The 19,955-nt window shown below is 37.8% G+C and overlaps 1 protein-coding gene across 5 annotated transcripts in view; it reads left to right on the top strand.

The window, feature by feature from the left end:
* Positions 1 to 18,991, top strand: part of FKTN (fukutin) — a 49,148-nt gene extending 30,157 nt beyond the window's left edge. For 2 of the 5 annotated variants that reach the window (XM_004423293.3, XM_087419356.1), the window contains 4 exons: positions 1,118 to 1,247; positions 3,714 to 3,847; positions 5,350 to 5,477; positions 14,352 to 18,991. In XM_004423293.3, coding sequence (XP_004423350.2) covers positions 1,118 to 1,247; positions 3,714 to 3,847; positions 5,350 to 5,477; positions 14,352 to 14,565 — 606 coding nt within the window. In that variant the 3' untranslated portion in view covers positions 14,566 to 18,991. Of the gene's footprint in view, positions 1 to 1,117; positions 1,248 to 3,713; positions 3,848 to 5,321; positions 5,488 to 14,351 lie in introns of all 5 variants that reach the window. The other 3 variants (XR_015548967.1, XM_087419354.1, XM_087419355.1) reach the window with 3 other exon arrangements.
* The last annotated feature ends 964 nt before the right edge of the window (positions 18,992 to 19,955 follow it).

The following is a 19,955-nucleotide window of genomic DNA, read 5'->3' as shown; positions in this document are numbered from 1 at the left end:
ATGTTGAACTGAAGAGGAGCAGTGGGAGAATAAATACATACGTCTTCCTGGGAAAATCAGAGAGTGTTTCTCAGAGGGTGGGACCGAGACTTGAAAGATTTTGTTAGTCAAGGACATTTCAGAGAAAGGAAACAACATGTATAAAATGGCACAGAGGTTTGAAAAGGTGTGGTATATTTGGTGAGTTACAAGTTATTGCTGTAATATGAAGTATGAAGAGGGTGGAGATGAGGCTGGACCAGTAGTCAGGGACCAGAAGACAGCTGTCCTGTCTGCCATGCCAAGAAGTTTGGATTTTGTCCCATGGGTAGTGAAACATCACTGAAGAATTTGTAGTGCTTTCCTCAGTCCCAGAACACCCTAAAAATGAAGAAAATCGGAAAAGCAAGAAGACTAAATAGATAATTGTTTGTATAGAACATCATGATTTGTGAGACATTTTTCTGTCATCCATTATCTCATTAAATCTTTACAGCAATCTTGAAAAGTGTAATTATTATCATTTAATTGCTGATGAGGAAATCATATCTCAAAGAAGTTTGTTGTTGCATTCTCTCATTTATTCAGCAGATATTCACACACTACTCTAGGCACTGGACGTACAGTGATCAATGAAAATCCTCAGAGCTTACATTCTTCTGAGGTCATATGCCCACAGTCACAGCTAGAAGGAAGTGCAGCTAGACTTGAACACAGATAATCTGATACAAAATCCCAGGCTCTTTCTGCTATACTGTACAGTCTCTAAAGACCAATTGTATCAGCAAATGATGAAAATGTCATTAAATGCATTTTGCTTCGGATATGCTTGTAGCTCTCATAAAAGCCTTCTTTTCCCCTAACTGCCCAATCTGCTCAATTGTGATGTGGAAGAGGGATTTGATAAAGGCATAAGTCTCATCCTTTGGGAATCCTGGTTATATTCCTTTTCCTTTAACTTGCCTCTCCTAGAATCTACTCCTATAGTCTTATTTTATAAAATAAATGTATGACTAACGAGGAACTCTGATTTTATAATAGAAAAATATATAATATGGGGTTAATTTTCAAATTTAATTTAGATCTTTCTAGCAATTTAGAAATGGCTGTAATAGCTGACTATTTATTATATCTGCAGCAGTACCTTGATGATAACACTGCGGAAGCTATGGCCTTTCGGAAGAGTGCAAAGGAATTGCTGCAACTAGCAGCCAAAACACTGAAGAAATTGGGAGTGCGGTTCTGGCTGAGCAGTGGGACTTGTCTAGGTAAAACTCTCGTTGCTTTTCATTTGTCTTTTTATCATTTCCTCCTCTTTGGCTTTAGGGATGACTGCTCGAGATGACAAAATATTAGTGATATTCAAAGTGTCATATTTATGGACAGAATAAACATAGTGCATGGAGCAAGGGTTTATTGATTTCTTTAAAGAAATTAATTTCAGAAACATAAAAGAGAATTAGGAAGGCCATGTTTGTGTTTACCAAAAGTAAACACATGTGTTTACTTTATAAGTCATGCCTATAAAATTTATATCAGAACATGTAGACTATATTTGATTCTCAGGTAATCTTTAGATTAGCGTTTAATTTCCGTCCCAAAGATTGTTATTAGCTTTAAAAAAAACCCTTCTATTCTGTTTCTTTACTTACACACCACACGAACAACTTGCATTGCACCAAAAGTTTCTACTGAGAGGAATGTTGAAGGGAGTGTAGTAAGGTTTTCCATCAGCCTTTTCCAGGTCATTGATGGTATCAGTGATGGGGCCTCACTGCCTTCCCACATTCTATTCATTCTGAGATGGGGAAACGTAGACTTTTCTGGAGTCTAAAGGCAAGTTGCTGTTAGACTCTGAGAAAGATTTCTGGATCTCTTTGCACTATACCTTAGATCAAACTTCTTTTGAATTTAGAATCATTTAGAATCTTAAATTTTGCTGTTTTTATTCCTTCTTGTTTATAACTATAGTTGGTTATAACTGTATTTGTTCTTTCTTGATTATAACTGTATTTGTACAAAAATTAATTCTGCTCCTTTGATAGGATTACCATATAATTTATTGTCCAATTCAAGAGATTTTTGAGAGCGAAAGGGAGTGCCATTAATAATTATGTTGGTACAACAGGTGTAAACTGGGATATGTGGTTTTCCTATCTGTTAGGCTTTGTGGAAGATTCATATGGTTCTTTCTGTCTAGGATCTTACAGCTAGAGTAAGCCAAAAAAAGAGTACATCTTACACATTTATGTGATATATACTTTAAGGTTTAACTTTTTGAAGTAATATTGTTTTATAGACTGTCATCAGGAATACTTCTTAATTGTTTGTCATGGTTTATTTTGAGTTTTTAGTCCCATGGTTGTCTTTCTTTAAGGGAATTTATAAAATGAGGAAGTTAGACTAGATGATATTTAAGGAGCCTTCCATTTTTAATAGTTTATGATTCTTTGTTAGATGTGGATTGTAGATTTTTCTCAAACTAAAGGTGAGACCTCATCCTAGGCTTCAAAAAATCTGTCTTGAAATGAAATTAAAGTTTAGAATTCCAAAGAGTATTGCCCCATAGCAGTGCCTATAAAGATAATCGTAGATTTTTATTTACTTTTTGAATAATCTGGTGGGAAGGATTAGAAGGATAATAGGGGAAACCCAGGAGCCCTTAGTAATATTAAGGTATAAATTTTGTTTTTTTTAGAAAGTACTATAGCACCTAATTGAGAAGTAGATACGTAGTAAATACCTAGAAATATATATATAGAGTGTGTGTGTGTGTGTGTGTGTGTGTGTGTGTGAGGAAGATTAGCCCTGAGCTAACATCTTTGCCAGTCCTCTTTTTGCTAAGGAAGATTGGCCCTGAACTAACATCTGTGTCCATCTTCCTCTGTTTCATGTGGGATGCCTGCCACAGCATGGCTTGATAAGTAGTGTATAGGTCCGTGCCTGGGATCTGAACCTGCAAACCCCAGGCCGCTGAAATGGAGTGCGTGAACTTAACCACTACGCCACCAGGCCAGCCCCAATATATATATATTTTTTAACAAACTTTTTTTCTCCCCAAAGCCCCGGTACATAGTTGTATATCCTAGTTGTGGATCCTTCTAGTTCTTCTATGTGGGACGCTGCCTCAGCTTGGCTTGATGAGCAGTGTGTAGATCCGCGCCCAGGATCCGAACCAGGGAACCCCGGGCCGCCGAAGCAGAGCACGCAAACTTAACCACTATGCCATTGGGCTGGCCCCCCTAGAAATATATTTTGACAGCATGCTGAAAATTGAGGCTGATACTGCTCCTCTTTTTCATATAACCCATCAGACATGAGCCGTTCAGAGCTGTTAAGTTCTACAAATTATCATTCAGGAAAGGGACAATGGTTAAGCAAAAGAATTAAATTATATTTTTTAGCATATCTTAAAGGCAGCCTTTGAGGTTGCTGTGTGCTCAGACCAGTAGGAAGGAGGGAAGGTGGGAAGGAGGGAAGAAGGGAGGGAGGGAGGGAGGGAGGGAGGGGGGAGGTGGGGGAAGGAGGGAGGAAAGGTTCTTCAACAGGTGGCTCCTGTAACCACAATTTTAGTTTGGGATTTAATTTTTTAACAAGTAATATTGGTAAAGCACCCTAAGTTTTATCCTGTGAAATAAAATCCTCTGTTACAAAGATCATCCATTATAATAACGACTAATTTTTTCCAAACGTAATTTTTTTAAAAAGTTTTCTTCTTCTTTTTTTTTTTTTAGGATGGTATCGGCAATGCAACATTATTCCTTATAGTAAAGATGTTGACCTAGGAATTTTTATACAGGATTACAAATCTGATATTATTTCAGCATTTCATGAGGCAGGACTTCCACTCAAACACAAATTTGGGAAGGTCAGTAATAAAAATCTGCTTTACTTCATAAGTAACATGTCTCAAAAGTAAAGTTTATATTAAGCAACTCAGAGATGCTTAAGAACGTTGCGTTCATCATTTTGTCACTCAGTGTTGGCCAGGATGAGTTCAGCAGAAGCTTGTTACCACTTGTGATTTCTGCACTATTAAAGGAAAATTATAAAATCTGGCTTTCTGTTAACAATGAGGAGAGAAGGATCTTGGACTCTTGCAGATGAATTTATTGCCATAAAATTAGGCAACAATATAATATATAATTAATAGAACATGTAATATACAATTAATATAATAAATAAGAATCCCATCTACCCTACCTGAAGTTACATTTTTTCTCATGAGTCATTTAATTTCAGTGTTCACTTAGGCATGGATGTCATTATCAACATGAAACATTCCATTGATTGCTAAGGGTTGGAAATATAGAATCATTTCAAACAGTACTTGAATTTCTTGTTGATTTCACATGTCCTGCATCATAGCAGTTTTCTCAGAGGTCAGCTAGGAGTAGGTCATCGTGGCTTAGATGAAATCTCCTTTTAGACAATTTGACTGCTATGCCCCAAGCCCTTGATCCCTTGCAATCACCTTACTCTTAAATTGCTTGTTCCCAGGGACATGTTGTCCTAGAAAGCAAGTAAGAGTATATTTAGTCTCTGAAAAATTACTTCCCTCGTCATAATCATTCTAGTTTATTAAAAAATTTAATAAAATATTTTCCTGAGGTCACAGTCAAAGCAATAGAACTCTAGTCATTCAGCAAATGTTTACTCAACACTCACTCTCTTCCTGGCACTGTGCTCTGTGCCTGGGACACAGTGATGAATAAGTTACAGTCCTTGCCCTTGAGGAGTTCACTGTCTAACTGGGAGGAAAAAAATGCATAAATAATTATTATGTGATTAGTGCTATAACAGACAGATGCACCAAATCCAATGGGAACATAATTATTTGTAGAATAAATTTCTTTAGGGAAATGCTTTCAGAATTCTTTGTACCTTTAACTTTTATTTCTTCTTTTTTTTCATGTACATAATGTAATGATCTATGGTATGTTTATGAGTTTCTATAATACCACATTTACTTAAGTACCTATTTATTGATTGTTGATTGTGATGAGAGACTTATTTCCTGATAGTTTTACTTGGTTATTAAAGAGAATAATTTCTGTTTGGTTCCTTCTTTGGTCAGAAAGGGGCTCAGGAACAGGATGTTCTGCTGAGTGATACCTTAACTACTGTAAGTGATTTACTCTGAGTCATCATCAGTTGTAAGAAGAAACATTATTTTATCTGCATTTAAGACAGAAAACAAGCCTTGGCATGTTACTGATGCATCCTGATTTCACAGGTGCTCCAACCTGAAAAAACGTGTGTCTGAAAATCAATACTCTCTCTCTGTAACACATAGGAATCTTTTTTTTTTTAATTAAAAAATTGTATTTCTTTTGTTTCAGTCTGTGAAGGTTTTCATCTTCCCCCTAGGTAGAAGACAGCTTGGAACTATCTTTCCAGGGAAAAGATGATGTAAAACTTGACATTTTTTTCTTCTATGAAGAGACTGACCATATGTGGAATGGAGGCACTCAGGCCAAAACAGGCAAAAAATTTAAGTATGAATCAGTTAAGTACTTATAAAAGGGGTTATAGAAATAACTTCAGAAAGGTAGAAATAAGGAAAAAAACTGAAGGAAAAAAAAAAGACTGTTAAGGCTCCACTGTTAGCTAATACTTTCTCAGCTTACCCATAGAGCCCACTTATGCTCGCAAAGTGAGGACCACCTATAAGGACAGGCTGTGAGGAGGAAGTGCCCCTGGGTTTGTCAGTCCAAAGAGTTATTATGATTAGAAGCCACTGAGTCATCAGAAAGGGAAAACCAAAACAAGGAACACAAAACCTTAGAGGATACTTGTTGGGCTTAACAGTTACCATATTTTGTCAAATGTAAGATGATATTGATTGGAAGATGCGCCGTTATTTTATGTGCTACTAAGAAAGAAAAAACACTGCCAATTATAATTGTAAGACACATGATTGACAGATGGAAAAATTTGGGGGGAAAGTGTCTCAGAATTGATGGAATGCAGTATGTTAGATTGGCATTTTTAACATTTCTCCCTCTCTCTCTTTGTTTTTTAATGCTGCCATAGTCATATTCTTTGATGGGAAAAGACAAAAATAACATTAGAGTAACTATGCTCTCTTTTATGATGCAGTTGGCCTGTTCTCATTTCTGAGAGAGAGACAATGAATAGGAACGAGAACCCAAAGAGCGTGGGCTTTGGAGTCAGGCAGACCTGGAAACCTCAGTATACCCTAACTAATTTGTGGCCTTTAGCTTTTCTGAACGTTAATCTCCCCATCTGTTCAATTTGGGTCATAGTATTGTGTGTCAGGCACTACTATGAACATTTTACATGTGTTAACACATGTAATGCTCACAACAACCTTAGGAAGTAGATATTCTGTGAGGCACTGAGAATTTAAGTAATTTGTTCAAGATCACACAGCAAATAAGTGAAGGAGTCAGACAGCAGCCTGTCTCTACAGTTCATGCTTTTTACCTCTATTCCCCACTGATCCCTAATACACCTGACATATGAGGCACCTAGCATAATACTTAGCACTCATTAAGTTATCGGTAAATGGTGGTTGTCATTGTTATTATTATTTAATATTATTAATATTATGATTACAATGTGATTACTATCAGTACTGTCATTATTATGGCAGTTATGTGACCAGTAGCATAAATTTACCTCACCAACTAGCTGAGATTGGGACTTCTATCATTGAATAAATTTGAGCCATTGGGCACAGTGGTGAATGTTCTGGAATTCCTGGAAGAGGAATTCCAGGCTCAGCCTGGTTTCTCCTGGGTACGTTGATATACCCTACTGAATCTTTATTTGCAGTCAAGGAGTCTTCATGTAAGGTTAAACTTGTTCTGGAGGTTTGAGAGTAATCCAAAACCTTTTCTCAAAGTCATAAAAAATTCCCGAATTGGCATGGACCCCAGAGCAATTCTTGAAACTTTTATTATAAAAATTATTTTGCTTTATGACAATAAACACCTTCATGCTGGATATGCTCTGATTATAAGACAAATTAATAAGTTAATGAATATGTAATTGATACTCTCCCTTCTCTAGGTGAATGGGGGTCAAGTGTTTTTGACATTCAGCTGTAGTTTGTTTATTCAAAATATGATAAAGATGCCAAATTTAATGTATAATTTAGAGGATTTTTTTAAAATTATAAGATAGTGTAGCATAGAAATTAAAGGCATGGAGCCAGTCTGCTTGCTTTTGAATCCCAGCTCTACATTTTCCCAGCGGTATTTCCTTGGGCAAGTTATTTAACCTCTTTGTGCTTAAGTTTCCTCAAGTGTAAAATGGGAATAATAATAGAAATTGCTACATAGAGTGGTTTTAAGGATTGAGTTAATACACAAAAAGGTTTTGAAGAGAATTAAGCGTGTCCTTAGTGCCGAGTAATTATTAGCTGCTATTATCAATACTACCAGCAGTAGTAGAGAAAACCACTCCTCTTCTTAGTCTTAGGGGAAATTTACAAATTAGAAACCTGTATAATTATCTCAATATTAAACTGCCACATCTATTCTTAGAGAACTCATATGAGAATGTCACGTTTTATCTAAGAAAGATAATTTCTACAGCCATTATTATAATCCTGTTATTCTTAAATTTCCTTCCAAGGCTTGAATTTCTTTCTTCTCCTGACATGATCTGAAACCCACAAGCCTCAAAAGAACTGTTTATTTCTAACCACTACATTTCTGGATAGAAAGAGCTTCTTTCGTTCTGCTTTAACTGCTCTTTATAGTAGCAGTGTTTGGGAAGTGTGAAGCGTTCTGATTATTTAACAAGAGAAATGAGCAGTGATAGAACTGTCTGGACAGATGGTGTGAGTCCCAGATTTTCTATCATGTTACCGTGACCTTAAAAGGCAGAGAAAAGAACAGGGGATGGCTGTGTAGAGTAGTTTCTTGGGAAGATTCCCCCAGCCATATGCCATTTTCATTCTTTTCAGCACTATTTACTTTAAGGAACTGTAGTATTTTCACCACTACTATTCCTAGAGGAAAAAAAAACCCTTTAAAGCTAGCCTAAGGGTCTTTTTGCCTTTATAATAGTCTACTTTGTATTCATGTATAGTTTATTCCGAGAAAAGCTTAACAATATTGTAGAATGCTGAACCATTTTTTAAAAGGTGGAAGAGGAACTCAGGAAGGAAGAAAAAAGTTCCCCCCTTCCAAACTTTACTCTGCATACCTTCAGAATGATGTTTTTGGTCCTAAGACTTAATAATAATTATAATGTTAACAGCAGTAATAAAGATACAGCTACCAGGGTATCTGCTATGTATCAGGCGCTATGGGACGTATGTTATAATCTCATATAACCCTCACATTATCTCTGTGGGTTAGGTGTTCTCACTCCCGGTGAGATATGAGGATACTAAAGCTCAGAGAAGTGAAGTAACTTACTCAAGGTTACCTGGGCATTAATGGCAGGGCCAAGATTTAACTCCAGACCTGTTGGATTCTTAAGCCTAAACGCTTTCTTCTAAGAGTTTATAGGTTAAATGAGTTAATACAAATAATGCATTTAGAACAATACCTGGCACATAGTGACTACTATGTAAGTATTAGCTACTGCTGCTACTGTCATTACTATATTATTACTACTATTACTGTAACTACTACTGTGTTGCTCTGGCACAAAGCATAGCACCTTCAACACAGTGGTAACTTGGATTAGTTATTCTCTGGCCAAGCATTTTCTTCCCGGGTCTCATATTCATTCCATCCTTAGTTCTCAATCTAAATCCATTCTTTTACCTAAAATCTATATTCCATTCTTAAAGATTGTCTGGATTTCTTATATTTATTTTTCTTCTCCAGAGTCCCAATCACTAGTAATAAAAAGTGATGAGTATAATAACTATGCCTTTAGGATGTGAAGTTTTTATTCCACCCCTTCACAGTTCCTACAGATGCTGCCCAGATTTCTTTGGCTTGTTTCTTTCCTTCCCATCTGAATCAACTGATGTAAATAGAGGCCAGAAGTTTGAGAGGTAATAATAATAATGGTAATAATAAAAATTAACTTTTATTGAATATTATCTATGTGCTAGGCACTATGCTAAGCTTTTATATGCATCATTTCATTTAACCCTCACAACAAGTTTATAAGGGAGATTTTATTATTGTCACCTTCATTTTATGGATGAGGGAATTAAGCAGAGCTAAGACTGAGACCTAGGGCCGTGTCACTTCAGAGCCCATATTCTTATCCATCGCAATGTTAGTGTCACCACGATCTCTATCATACTGTTAATACTCCCTCCATGGAAATAGCCTTTTTGTTTATTGACGTTGTCAGAGTAATACAGCTACCTCTGTATTCTCTGATAGGAAATCTACTACCCCCGGGCTAGTAGCGGGTTCCTTGTACCTTGTGATATTTGCAGCTTCTGCTTATTTTATAGATCTTCAGAAAATCTGGATTTGTCCTCTGTGGGACTAGACTCCCAGCCAAGTGTGACTTCTATATAATTTAACATTTCATTTCTGCAAAATTTATTTGCTAACTGCTATGTGCTAAGGATTCTGATGTGAATATAACTGAGCTTCTGCTCTCAAGGATCTCATAATCTAGACCATGAAATAAATACTAAAGTACTTTATCAGCAGTACAGTAATTGAAATATGTCATGTATAGTTGAGATACAAATCAACTCTACCTAGACTCAATGGCAAGGAAGTGTGGCTTAAAAATAGAGAAGTTTGTTAGGCAGACTTAGTAGGAATTTGGAGAAAGTCCTAATAATAGGTTGACTTAATTATTTTTCTATTTAGATTTTTCCCATTTTTTTGTTATTAAAATAATTATATGAACATCTTTGTACATAAAGTAAAAGCTTTGTTAGGGATTGTTCCTTGAATAGATTCCCAGAAGTGGAATTATTATTATTGTTTGTGCTGTTTGAGAAATAGAGGGGTAAGTGGGCAATGTTCTAATACCAGTAAAAGTACAAGATTTTATTCCTCAATGTCTTATTTTTCCTCTGACTCTTTAAGGCTCTTAGCAGCTGTACTGGCCTCCTCAATCTTTCTTGTCAGCATGCTTTATTCTACCTGCCTTTTTTTTCTTATTTTTTAAAATAAACTTTTTATTTTGTGATAATTTTAGATTTACAGAAAAGTATGAAGATAATACAGAGAGTTCCTATATACCAGTCACCTGGTTTCCCCTAATGTTAGCATATTGTTATCATGGTGCATTTGTCAAAACTAAGAAACCAACATTGGTGCGTTACAATTAACTAAACTCCAGACGTTATCTGGATTTCACCAGTTTTTCCACTAATGACCTTTTTCTGTGCTAGTATCTAACCCAAGATACCACATTGCACTTAGACACCCAGCCTTTGGAAATGTGAGTTTAGTCCAAGATTTTAAGCACATCACTAATAGTACCAGGTTATTATACATCACCACGTTTCCCGGTTCTGCTCATTCAAGGGCATTGAGCTACCTCTGTTTTGAAGTTGCTCCTCAGTACCTCTAACTGGAAATAATCTCCCCTTCCTCTAAATTTCCGTAGATTTTTTTCCCCCTATACCCCTTTCATGCTTTATTTGAGTACTTGTGCTGATTTGTCTGTCCTTTCTGACTTATAGATAGATTCAGGCCTGGTAAATCCGTCGGGCTGAGTGAGATCTGAGCCCTGCATGAGACTAAAATCAGGTCTTCTAAAGTGCAGTCTAGTGTTTTGTTAAGATGATAGGGTGACACCAGATTGATGACTTGATCCAACCTAGCACCTTTGGAGAATCAAAGCCATAAAGTCAAGTCACCCCAGTTTTCAGTCACTCTGCTTCACAAGAAGTTAAAGACTAGAGTTAGTTGTTGAATCTCCACTCATAGGTTCTCTCAGCTTCATAGATTGATACTATGTTCCTATAGTTTTAGCTCTCAAAAAACACATTTGTCTTTTTAGTACTTAGCTGTAAAGCTAAAACGGCAAATTTGAATAATTTCTTTAAATAAGTATATTTGAAACATTGGCTTTTCTAAAAATGAGCTCACATTTCCTACTCTGTTTATGCATTCACATTTTACAACATATAGATTTTGTCTTAGGTCTTAATTACACCTCCAAAGCTCTCGTGAGTAGCAGGTACAAAATTGAGTCATTGAGGGAAGAGCTTTGAATGCATATTATACGGTAATTGGATACTTATATAATAATGATTATTTATATAGTTAGCTTTGTTTATTTGTTTTTGTTTTTTTTTGTGAGGAAGATTAGCCCTGAGCTAACATCCGATGCCAGTCCTCCTCTTTTTGCTGGGGAAGATTGGCCCTGGGCTAACATCCATGCCCATCTTCCTCTATTTTATATGGGACACCACCACAGCATGGCCTGACAAGCAGTACGTAGGTCCGCGCCCGGGATCAAACCTGTGAACCCTGGGCTGCCGAAGCAGAGCACGAGAACTTAACTGCTACACCACCGGGCCAGCCCTGTTTGTTTGTTTTTTTAAGAGAAGATTACATCAGCATGAATAAATAGCAGACTTTTCATTTATGTGAAGTGAATTATATTTTTTAAGACTGCCATATGTTTGAATTTAAATCTATTCACATTTTGGATCCTTTCTCAGAGCTTTAAAATACAAACTGCTTAGCTGAACTTAATTGTGGCTTTAAAAGCTAAGGTAACATTGCAGACCTATGGTGTACTTTAGTCTTAGTCATTATTTACTGGTAACCTGGACAGATACATGGCATGTGCTGTTCTGTGTCACACACCCCCGTCTTCCTCTCCACAATCCCATTTTACAATCAGTTTCCACATTTTATTGTTTGTTTATCTTTCTTCTTCTGCTAGGAAGCTGGAATTTTGTTTTTGCTGAATGGATTGAAAGTTATTTGGTGAAAAGAAAACCCTAAAAGAGTTTAGGGATGTTTCTATTTAGGAACAAAAATTAACGTTTGAGTTAAATTGTCTTTGAGTTATTTTAACATTGTTTATATATTTAAAATGGTTTGGTTTTGCTCTTAATCTTTCATTTTTCAAAACATTGCTTTTGTAAAATTTGTAGTATTCTCATCCACCTGTCTATCCTGGACCTATGATTTTTCTTTCTTTCACCTCTTTGATGAGACTCTAGAGGCTAATATTTAAGAGAGAGAAGTTTCCTGGCCCATGTTACTAGATAGACCGTGATTTCTGCCTCATTTCAACTTCAATGTGTCATCTTGATAGGATGGGACAGGTGGACATTCTGCTGACCAGCATCTGATTGGAGAGGGTGGAGGCTGGTGATGGATGGGTATGTCTAATGACAAAATAAGCAATTCCATGAATATGAGTGCAGAGTAAAACTGGGACTAGCAGATGGTGGAGCTATGCTGTATCTTATTCCTTCCTCAGCTATGAGATGTGCTGTGTCCATCTTTTCACAGGAGCCAGCTGGGATTGTCCATTAACTGCCAGCACCCATTGGTTTAGGTAGAAGGGTTGTGTTGCTTTCTTTAGAATTGGTTCAGCCTCTCATTTTCATGTGTGGCTTTATATTCATCTGGTGGTAATACATGATATTCAAGAGCAGAATATATGAGAACTGACCTTTCCTTGGAGAACATCCCAGTTAGAGCCCATTTCCACAATATGATTACATTTTGACATCTGGCTTTTTCTTGTTGCTTTTTTTTTAATCCTCTGATATTTTAAGTTTCTGTGATCTCTGCTATTGCCACTTTAGATCTCATTGCTGAAAGTTCTTCCGGGTTATGAAGAGAAGAAACATTTCTCAGAAAACACCAACACAGAATATAGGGCTATAATATAAACTTAAATCTAACAAACCTGGTAGTTTTAGCTTTCCTTTGTAATATATTGAATTTAATTTACACTGATCCAGAGTACCTTTAAGAAACGTGTTTTGGTTTAATTTCTGAAACTTACCTACTAATCGAAATGGTTCTGGTACAGATAGAGTTAAATTCATTATAACTAATATTCCTTGGCCTGGCTTAGAGATGTTCTTTGGCATTTGAAACAAAAGAAAGGCAGAAACTAACAAGTAGGTTCACGTGAGGGATGGAAGCCTGGGAATTCGTCTTGGAGTCATGCTCACTCTGTATCCTTGGAAAGTCTAGGTTGTGAAAGAAAAGACTCACCTTACATGTGTGCTGTTTATTTTAGTGTTCTTTACTTAGGTTCTTTTAGTACCAGTTTGAATTTGATAGGGAGTTAGTGATGTGTAAACTATTAAAAATAAGTAAGAAAAAAGTAAGATTGGGGCTGAGAACAGAGATAAAAAAGAGCGGGTGGTAAAATACTAAAAGGCAGAGCAGGAAGAGGCAGCTTGTATAGCTGTCCTGTAAGAGCAGTATTGTTGAAGTACAGTACATCCAAGCATTAGATGTGTATTCCTGCATTTAACGAGGGGGTGGGAGTGTGAAGCTTTGCTCAAAAAGCCAGGTTAGTGGGTCCTACCGTGTTCGCGTATTGTGGTGTGAAATTCTCACCACAGTGTAAGTTAGGAAAGGAGTCTGAGAAATACCCTGGCTGACCCTGGGAATTTCTCCTTCAACTATCTAAACTGAGTAGGTTATCAAAAGCCATCTGGGACTGCAGTGAAACCCAGATTCGGGAGTTAACATGACCTATCACAAAGGCACAAGCTCTTGTGATTTGTTGTTGGAGAATGTCATACGTTGCCAGGATTGATTCCGGTTCTCTGGCTGACTAGGAGGGTTTTGTTTTCTCTCTCACTGCTACACGTGCCTCCTTCCATGTATTAGGAATCGCAAGTATTAGAAATATAGTCAAAAAGGATATTTACGTATTGGTTCACCTGCGATGTTTAAGGAATGGCCACACCAAATCCAAGCACTTGCCCAGGGTTTTCTGAACTCTGTCATTTTCCTTCATCTTTTGGCAGCTTTTTGCTTTGACCTCAGTCTCAGACAGCTCTCCCTGCTAATAGAAAAAGTTGGCCACCACAGCGCTCAGCTTCCGTCCTACCAGCTCAGAAACCTCAGCAAAAAGAACACCTCTTCTCCCCATAGTTCCAACAGAAATCCCAAGGCTGACTTTCATTTGTGTAATTTGTGTGTATTTCAATTCCTGACCCAGTCACTATAATTCACTGGTTAGGCCTGGGTCTTCTTTACCCATCTTTGGAGCTTAGGGGTGGGGTCAGCCCCTCCTGAACCATATGGACTGGGAATAGGGGAGGGAAATTGGGGTACTGTTAACATTAGAAGAGGAAAGGGGTGCTGGGCAATCACAAACAACAAAATGGCCATTGGATCTCTCCCGAAAGCTATTTAGTGGGAGAGGACTGTCCTTCAGCCAAGAGTGCACTAGCAGCTGGGTTCCTTTGCTGAAACTCCCACTGGTGAAGCCTAACCCCTCTCCCCATTGCTTCTGTTTTGCCACAGATACCTGTTCCCCAAGTTTACACTGTGCTGGACTGAGTTTGTAGACATGAAGGTTCATGTGCCCTGTGAAACCATCGAATACCTTGAAGCCAACTATGGTAAGACCTGGAAGATTCCTGTGAAGACATGGGACTGGAAGCGCTCTCCCCCCAACGTGCAGCCCAACGGCCTCTGGCCTATTTCTGAGTGGGATGAGGTTATCCAGTTGTACTGAGACAGGAGGTTGAAATGGTAGAATTCCCCTCGTGACAAAGGTAGATAACTATTTAAAAAGGTACGTGTCTATTTGTCAAATGTAAGTAGGAGCCAAAGAAAAACGACATGTTTGAAGATACAGAAGGACTCCTAACTCCTGAGCCATCTGGTTTAATTCTCTCATTTTACATTTATTAAAGAGTCTCCATGTGCCAGGTACAGTGCTAGGTTACAGTGGAAAAGCAGAGATGGGTGAGACAGAGCCTGCCTCTCCTACCCTCCCTTTGGTAAGCACCCCAATTTTCCTTCGAGGGAAACACTCCCACCCTCTGAAGAGCTCATATAGAATGTGATATGTTCTGTAAATGCTTTAAAAACGTAAGATAATGTTTGGAGTGGAAGATGAGCTCACCAGGCAAAGCTAAGGAAGGATATACTAGTTAAAAAGAGTTGTCCTCAGCATTTAAGCTGGTGTGTTAGTGCTGCTCTTAATATTGTGGAGTCTGAGTTCATATTCAAGTGATCAGACTTGAGGTGGCATCAAGAAAAGATGCTAGCAGAATCATTTTACAAGCCACCTGATGTGGACTTGATTTAGAGCATAGGACATCATTCTATAAAAGAATGAGAGTGTATTTCTAGCCTTGTCAAAGAGAAGTAAATTTTCATACACTTATTATTTTCATATTTGAAGTGAGAAGAGAGCTTGTGCTTGTGTGATGCTTAGATTTCCAGCCATTGTGAGAATATTTCCGCTGACCTCTGATAACACTTGTTGACAAATCATTCAAGTGAGACCATGCTATTAGATGTGATTTTGAAAGGGTTGTGATTTCACAAACTTGCTTTTCATGACATTCTCAACCGTCCATTATGTAAAAATATGAGCTATTCATGGACATTTTATATTTTCTGAATTTATAATCCTTATACTCCCAATTTTAATGTTAACTCTAAAATATTAATAGAAATACCTCTAATTTTTCTAAATGTACTCTTCAGTGTATTCATTCGTCAATTACAGCTCTATATCGTTCATTTATGGCCTATAAACCAATTTAAATGGCATGTAAACCTCCCTGTCCCTTCTCCTCTTTCAGTACTACATCAGGTCTCCAAAATGAAGATAAATGGCAAACCTGGCAACTGTTCCCACCCCACATCATAGTGTTTGTAAAGTCTGTGTCCATTCCTAGTTGTTCTTTCTGTTGAATATTGACAGGGCAAGAACTCAAACTTCCCCACGTTATCAAGTACCACCCTCTGAAACCCTCCAGTTTCCTTTTTCCCCTCAAGATACATCCCTGAGTGGGCTGGGCTGGCTCTGTCTCTTTCATCTTTTCAAGAGTCACTTTAATTATATATTCGAAGTAAGATGGGATATGGAGGCACAATGAGCACTACTCTCTTTTTCTTTGTCTGGGAAAGGAACCTAAGTCTTACGTTTTATCTAGGCTGCTTAGGACTACTTCCTGGACCAGACTGGCAGATTTTCCTCTAAAACAAGAGAATAATAGGAGTGTCAGAAATGGCAACCAGAAAGTCTAAGGGAGTGCGCTAACAGAGTTTTCCTAAAACAAAATTTTGGGAAAGTAACCAACAACCACTGCACTCCAGATTTTAAACACAATGAAAATTTTTTTTGATAAATGATAACCGGTGGCCTTCCTCTCTTATGGTGAGTTCTCCATGCATAATCATTGGGTCTTTTCATAAATAACATAATCAGGTTTTCAGGGACCTTCAAAAATTATCAAACTTATCCCAAAATGATGGGCCATTGTAATCAGCTTTCTCTTTGCTTAGAAAGCCAGTCCATAGAAATCATATCCAAATTCTAAGTAGCTGAACCTAATTTCATTTTTCATGGTTGAAAAAAATATAACAGATAATAATAGTGTTCCTGGGAAAAATCCAGCCTGTTTATTGAGGACCATTTGGTTGTGCTCAGCATCTAGAAGTGCGTACACTCCACATTTCTGCCCATTTCAAATTGAGGTTCCCACTGTTAGCCAGGGGGTCTTACCTACCCCTATTTAGATGATTTCTTTTTTATCTGACCCTGGAGTCCAAGGTCTTGAAGTGTCCAAAATCCAAGATATCTTGGCCCCATTGGCAGAAGTTGCATATCCTTCCCTCCATAGACCACCGGCTGCTGAAATACTTTTTTTGATTGCCTTCTGGTTTCGCAGGCTTCAGGTCTTGGGTCCTACCCTAATTTGAGGGAATGAAAGCCTGTCCCCAAACTCTGAAGGCCAGGCTTGCCCCTGATACAGATCGAGCCATACTTCATCCTGTGCTTCTTAACAGTTGCACTCTGCTGAGTGTCCAGAGACCTTGAGTCAGGTGGATCCACCATCAACACCTCAAAAGATCACTTTTCTTTCCTCACCTGAGTATCCCAACAATAATTCTCCTAATCTAAGCACTATCAGGTCCAGTTTTCCTGGCTTACCAGGAGAAAACCTCTTAGAAGTTAAGCACCCAGGGATGTCCCCAGAGAGATCCTGAGAGGCAAGATTGACAGCCTCTCACTTCACAGCCAGGGAGCCGCTCAGTCCTTCTCTAAGCAGGGAGCGCTCGTCCTTCTCTCTGCTGCAGCCACTCACATCTGGCCCCTGGAATAAAACGGCAGTTCCCCAAATTGAGCATCCCTGAGAAACTGGGCAGTGGGTTAGCAGGTATCCTTGATTCTGTAGCTACAAACTCTGAAATATGACCACTAGATGACAGAACGTCTGCCACCATTTCCCCAAAACAAGTTAAGACTCAAGTGAAAATCATCTTGCTCTTGAAGGCCCTCTTGAGTTCAGGGCCTCACTGCAACATTCGTTCTAAGCCTCTTATTTTATGGCTAAATAAATAATCCCAGAAAGGAGTGATTTGAGCAAGAAACAGCTGAGGCCAAACTCAAGAGTGCCATGACTTCTCCCTTAGGGAAGGCCACATGTTGGCATAAAAGACCAGAAACTTTTGAATTAGGCCTGGGTTTGAATCCCAGCTTCATCATGTGGGATTTAAGGTGGGGGGCCCTCTTAGCTTCAGTTTCCACACGAGTGAAGTGGGGAAATGATGCGTACTTCTAAGGAGTTTTAGTTGGGATTTAAATGAAATATAAAGTGCTTAGTATCAGGCCTAGGATTAAGTAAGTACTCGAGAAATGTTCCCTTTCCTACTTCCAACTCTCTTTTCTAATTATTCTTCAAATGGGATTGAAGGACCTGGTTCAGGACACAATCCTTACTCAGAAAGCTGCATGACTAAATTTGTTTAGGAAAAAAATTGTTTCATTGTATCAAGGCGTTAAAGGACAATTGTGTGGTATATGAATTCAGAGATATTACCAAGCTGCCTCCTTCTCTAAACAGAGCTTGTATTTTCATTTTCTTGGTCAAGCCGTTGTCTTCTATGGTCTCCTTATACTATCCCATATACTACCCAGTTCGTTAGTCCCAAGCAGTTCATTCTCTGTACCTCCCTTGATTTGGTGCCTGCTCTGCCCCGGACTTCTTTTTCAATATTCTAGCTTTTCCTGGAAGTAAACTCTCACCTCCTTGCTACTAAATCTCTGCCCAGCCAAAATCAGATGTAAGTCATGATTTGGAGAGGGAAAGAATTTGGAATACTTGGTTTCATTTAATTATCTATGCTGATGAATGCCTATATCAGTATTAATAAAGGAGAATTGACAATACTCCTTTGCACCTTCTTCCCCCAGATTTGTGTTTCTGTCTCAACTAGGCAAGAATCAACAGGGTATATGATGCTATTTTAAGCTGCTCCACATCAGACTGAAATCCTAATTATTAGTTTATAAGTCAAACAGACCAATTAAATAGTGATAGTTTTTATACAGGACCAGTGCTAAAGTAGGCACGTATAAATTTTTCTAATGAGAAACCTCTGCATCTATACTCTCAGAACTTCTAGCTTAGAATGCCCCCCTTACCATCCCCCAACCCAACCCAACACAGAGATTATGTAGGAACCTGTTAGGCAGCCAAGCTGTATATACTTATGAGCAGCTCTCACAGTGGGGCTGAAAGGGAGTATGAGGAGGATCAGAAGTACTGTATTTTGTTCTATAAAACAATAAACTTTCTCATGCACCATTAAAAAAAATTACAAGATTTTATAGCCTTCTGATGACTCATTCAGTGCATGGGGAATTGTTCATGTGTTTGTTCACTGAAAATCATATGTGCTGTTTGTGGTCCCTTCCACTTCATAAACAGAAAAACATGTATGTAAATTTTCTAAACAAAGTGATATTTTAAACATGAGTAAATTTCAGTGTATGCTTACCAGTTTACTATTTGGTTTTATCGTCAGGTACAGATAATTTGTGGTACTACTGAAAATACCTTTAATATTATTATTGTGATCAGAATTTGTAATATATAATCCAGTTTGGGATGATGAATAAAATTTTTCTAATCACTTAAGATGTTTTGTGTTTATTTTTAAAGTTTGCAGTAGAAATAATAGCAACTAACATTCATAAGCAATCTGGTAAAATAGTAATCTTGCCACTGGTACAGTATTCCTAAAATTAAGGTAAAATGAGGTCATATGGGTGATCCATAATCCGATATGTCTGATATCCTTATAAGAAGAGATTAGGATTCTTAGGCGCAGAGGGAAGACCATGTGAAGATTTAGGGAGCAGATGGCCATCTACAAGCCAAGGAGAGGGGCCCTCAGAAGAAACTGACCCTGCCAACACCCTGATCTTGGACTTCTAGCCTCCAGAACTGTGAGAAAATAAACTTCTGTTTTAAGCCACTGGGTCTGTGATACTTTATTAGGCAGTCCTAGCAAACTAATGCAGTAATCAAGACAGTATGGTATTGGTAACAGGATAGACACGTAGATCAATGGAGCAGAATAAAGAACCCAGAAACTGATGCACAAATATGCTCAACTGATTTTTGACAAAATTGCAAAAGCAATTAAATGGAGGAAGGATAGCATTTTCAACAATTAGTGCTAGAGCAATTGGACATTCATAGGCAAAAAAAAAAAAAAAACCTTTCAACTTGAACATCATACTTTATACAAAAATGAACTAAAAATGGATCACATACTTAAATGTAAAATGTAAAACTATGAAACTTTCAGGGAAAAAGAATAGGAGAAATTCTTCATGATCTAGGACTAGGCAAAGAGTTATTTCTTAGACTTTGCACCAAAAGCTCAATCCATAAAAGAAAAATTTGATAAATTGGACTTCATCAAATTAAAAACTGCTCCTCTGCAGAAGCCTGCAAGAAGAGGATGAACAGTCAAGCTGTGGACTAGGAGAAAATACTTGCAAACTACTTATCTGACAAAAGACCTAGTATCTAGAATATATAAAAAACCAGACCACTCAACAGTTTAAAAAAAATCCAGTTAGAAAATGGGCAA

The sequence above is a fragment of the Ceratotherium simum genome, chromosome 29, assembly GCF_057802395.1.
Source record: "Ceratotherium simum simum isolate JZ-2026a chromosome 29, ASM5780239v1, whole genome shotgun sequence".
Lineage (NCBI taxonomy): Eukaryota > Metazoa > Chordata > Mammalia > Perissodactyla > Rhinocerotidae > Ceratotherium > Ceratotherium simum.
The sequence above is the reverse complement of the archived record's forward strand: the minus strand, read 5'-3'. Positions and strand labels throughout refer to the sequence as shown.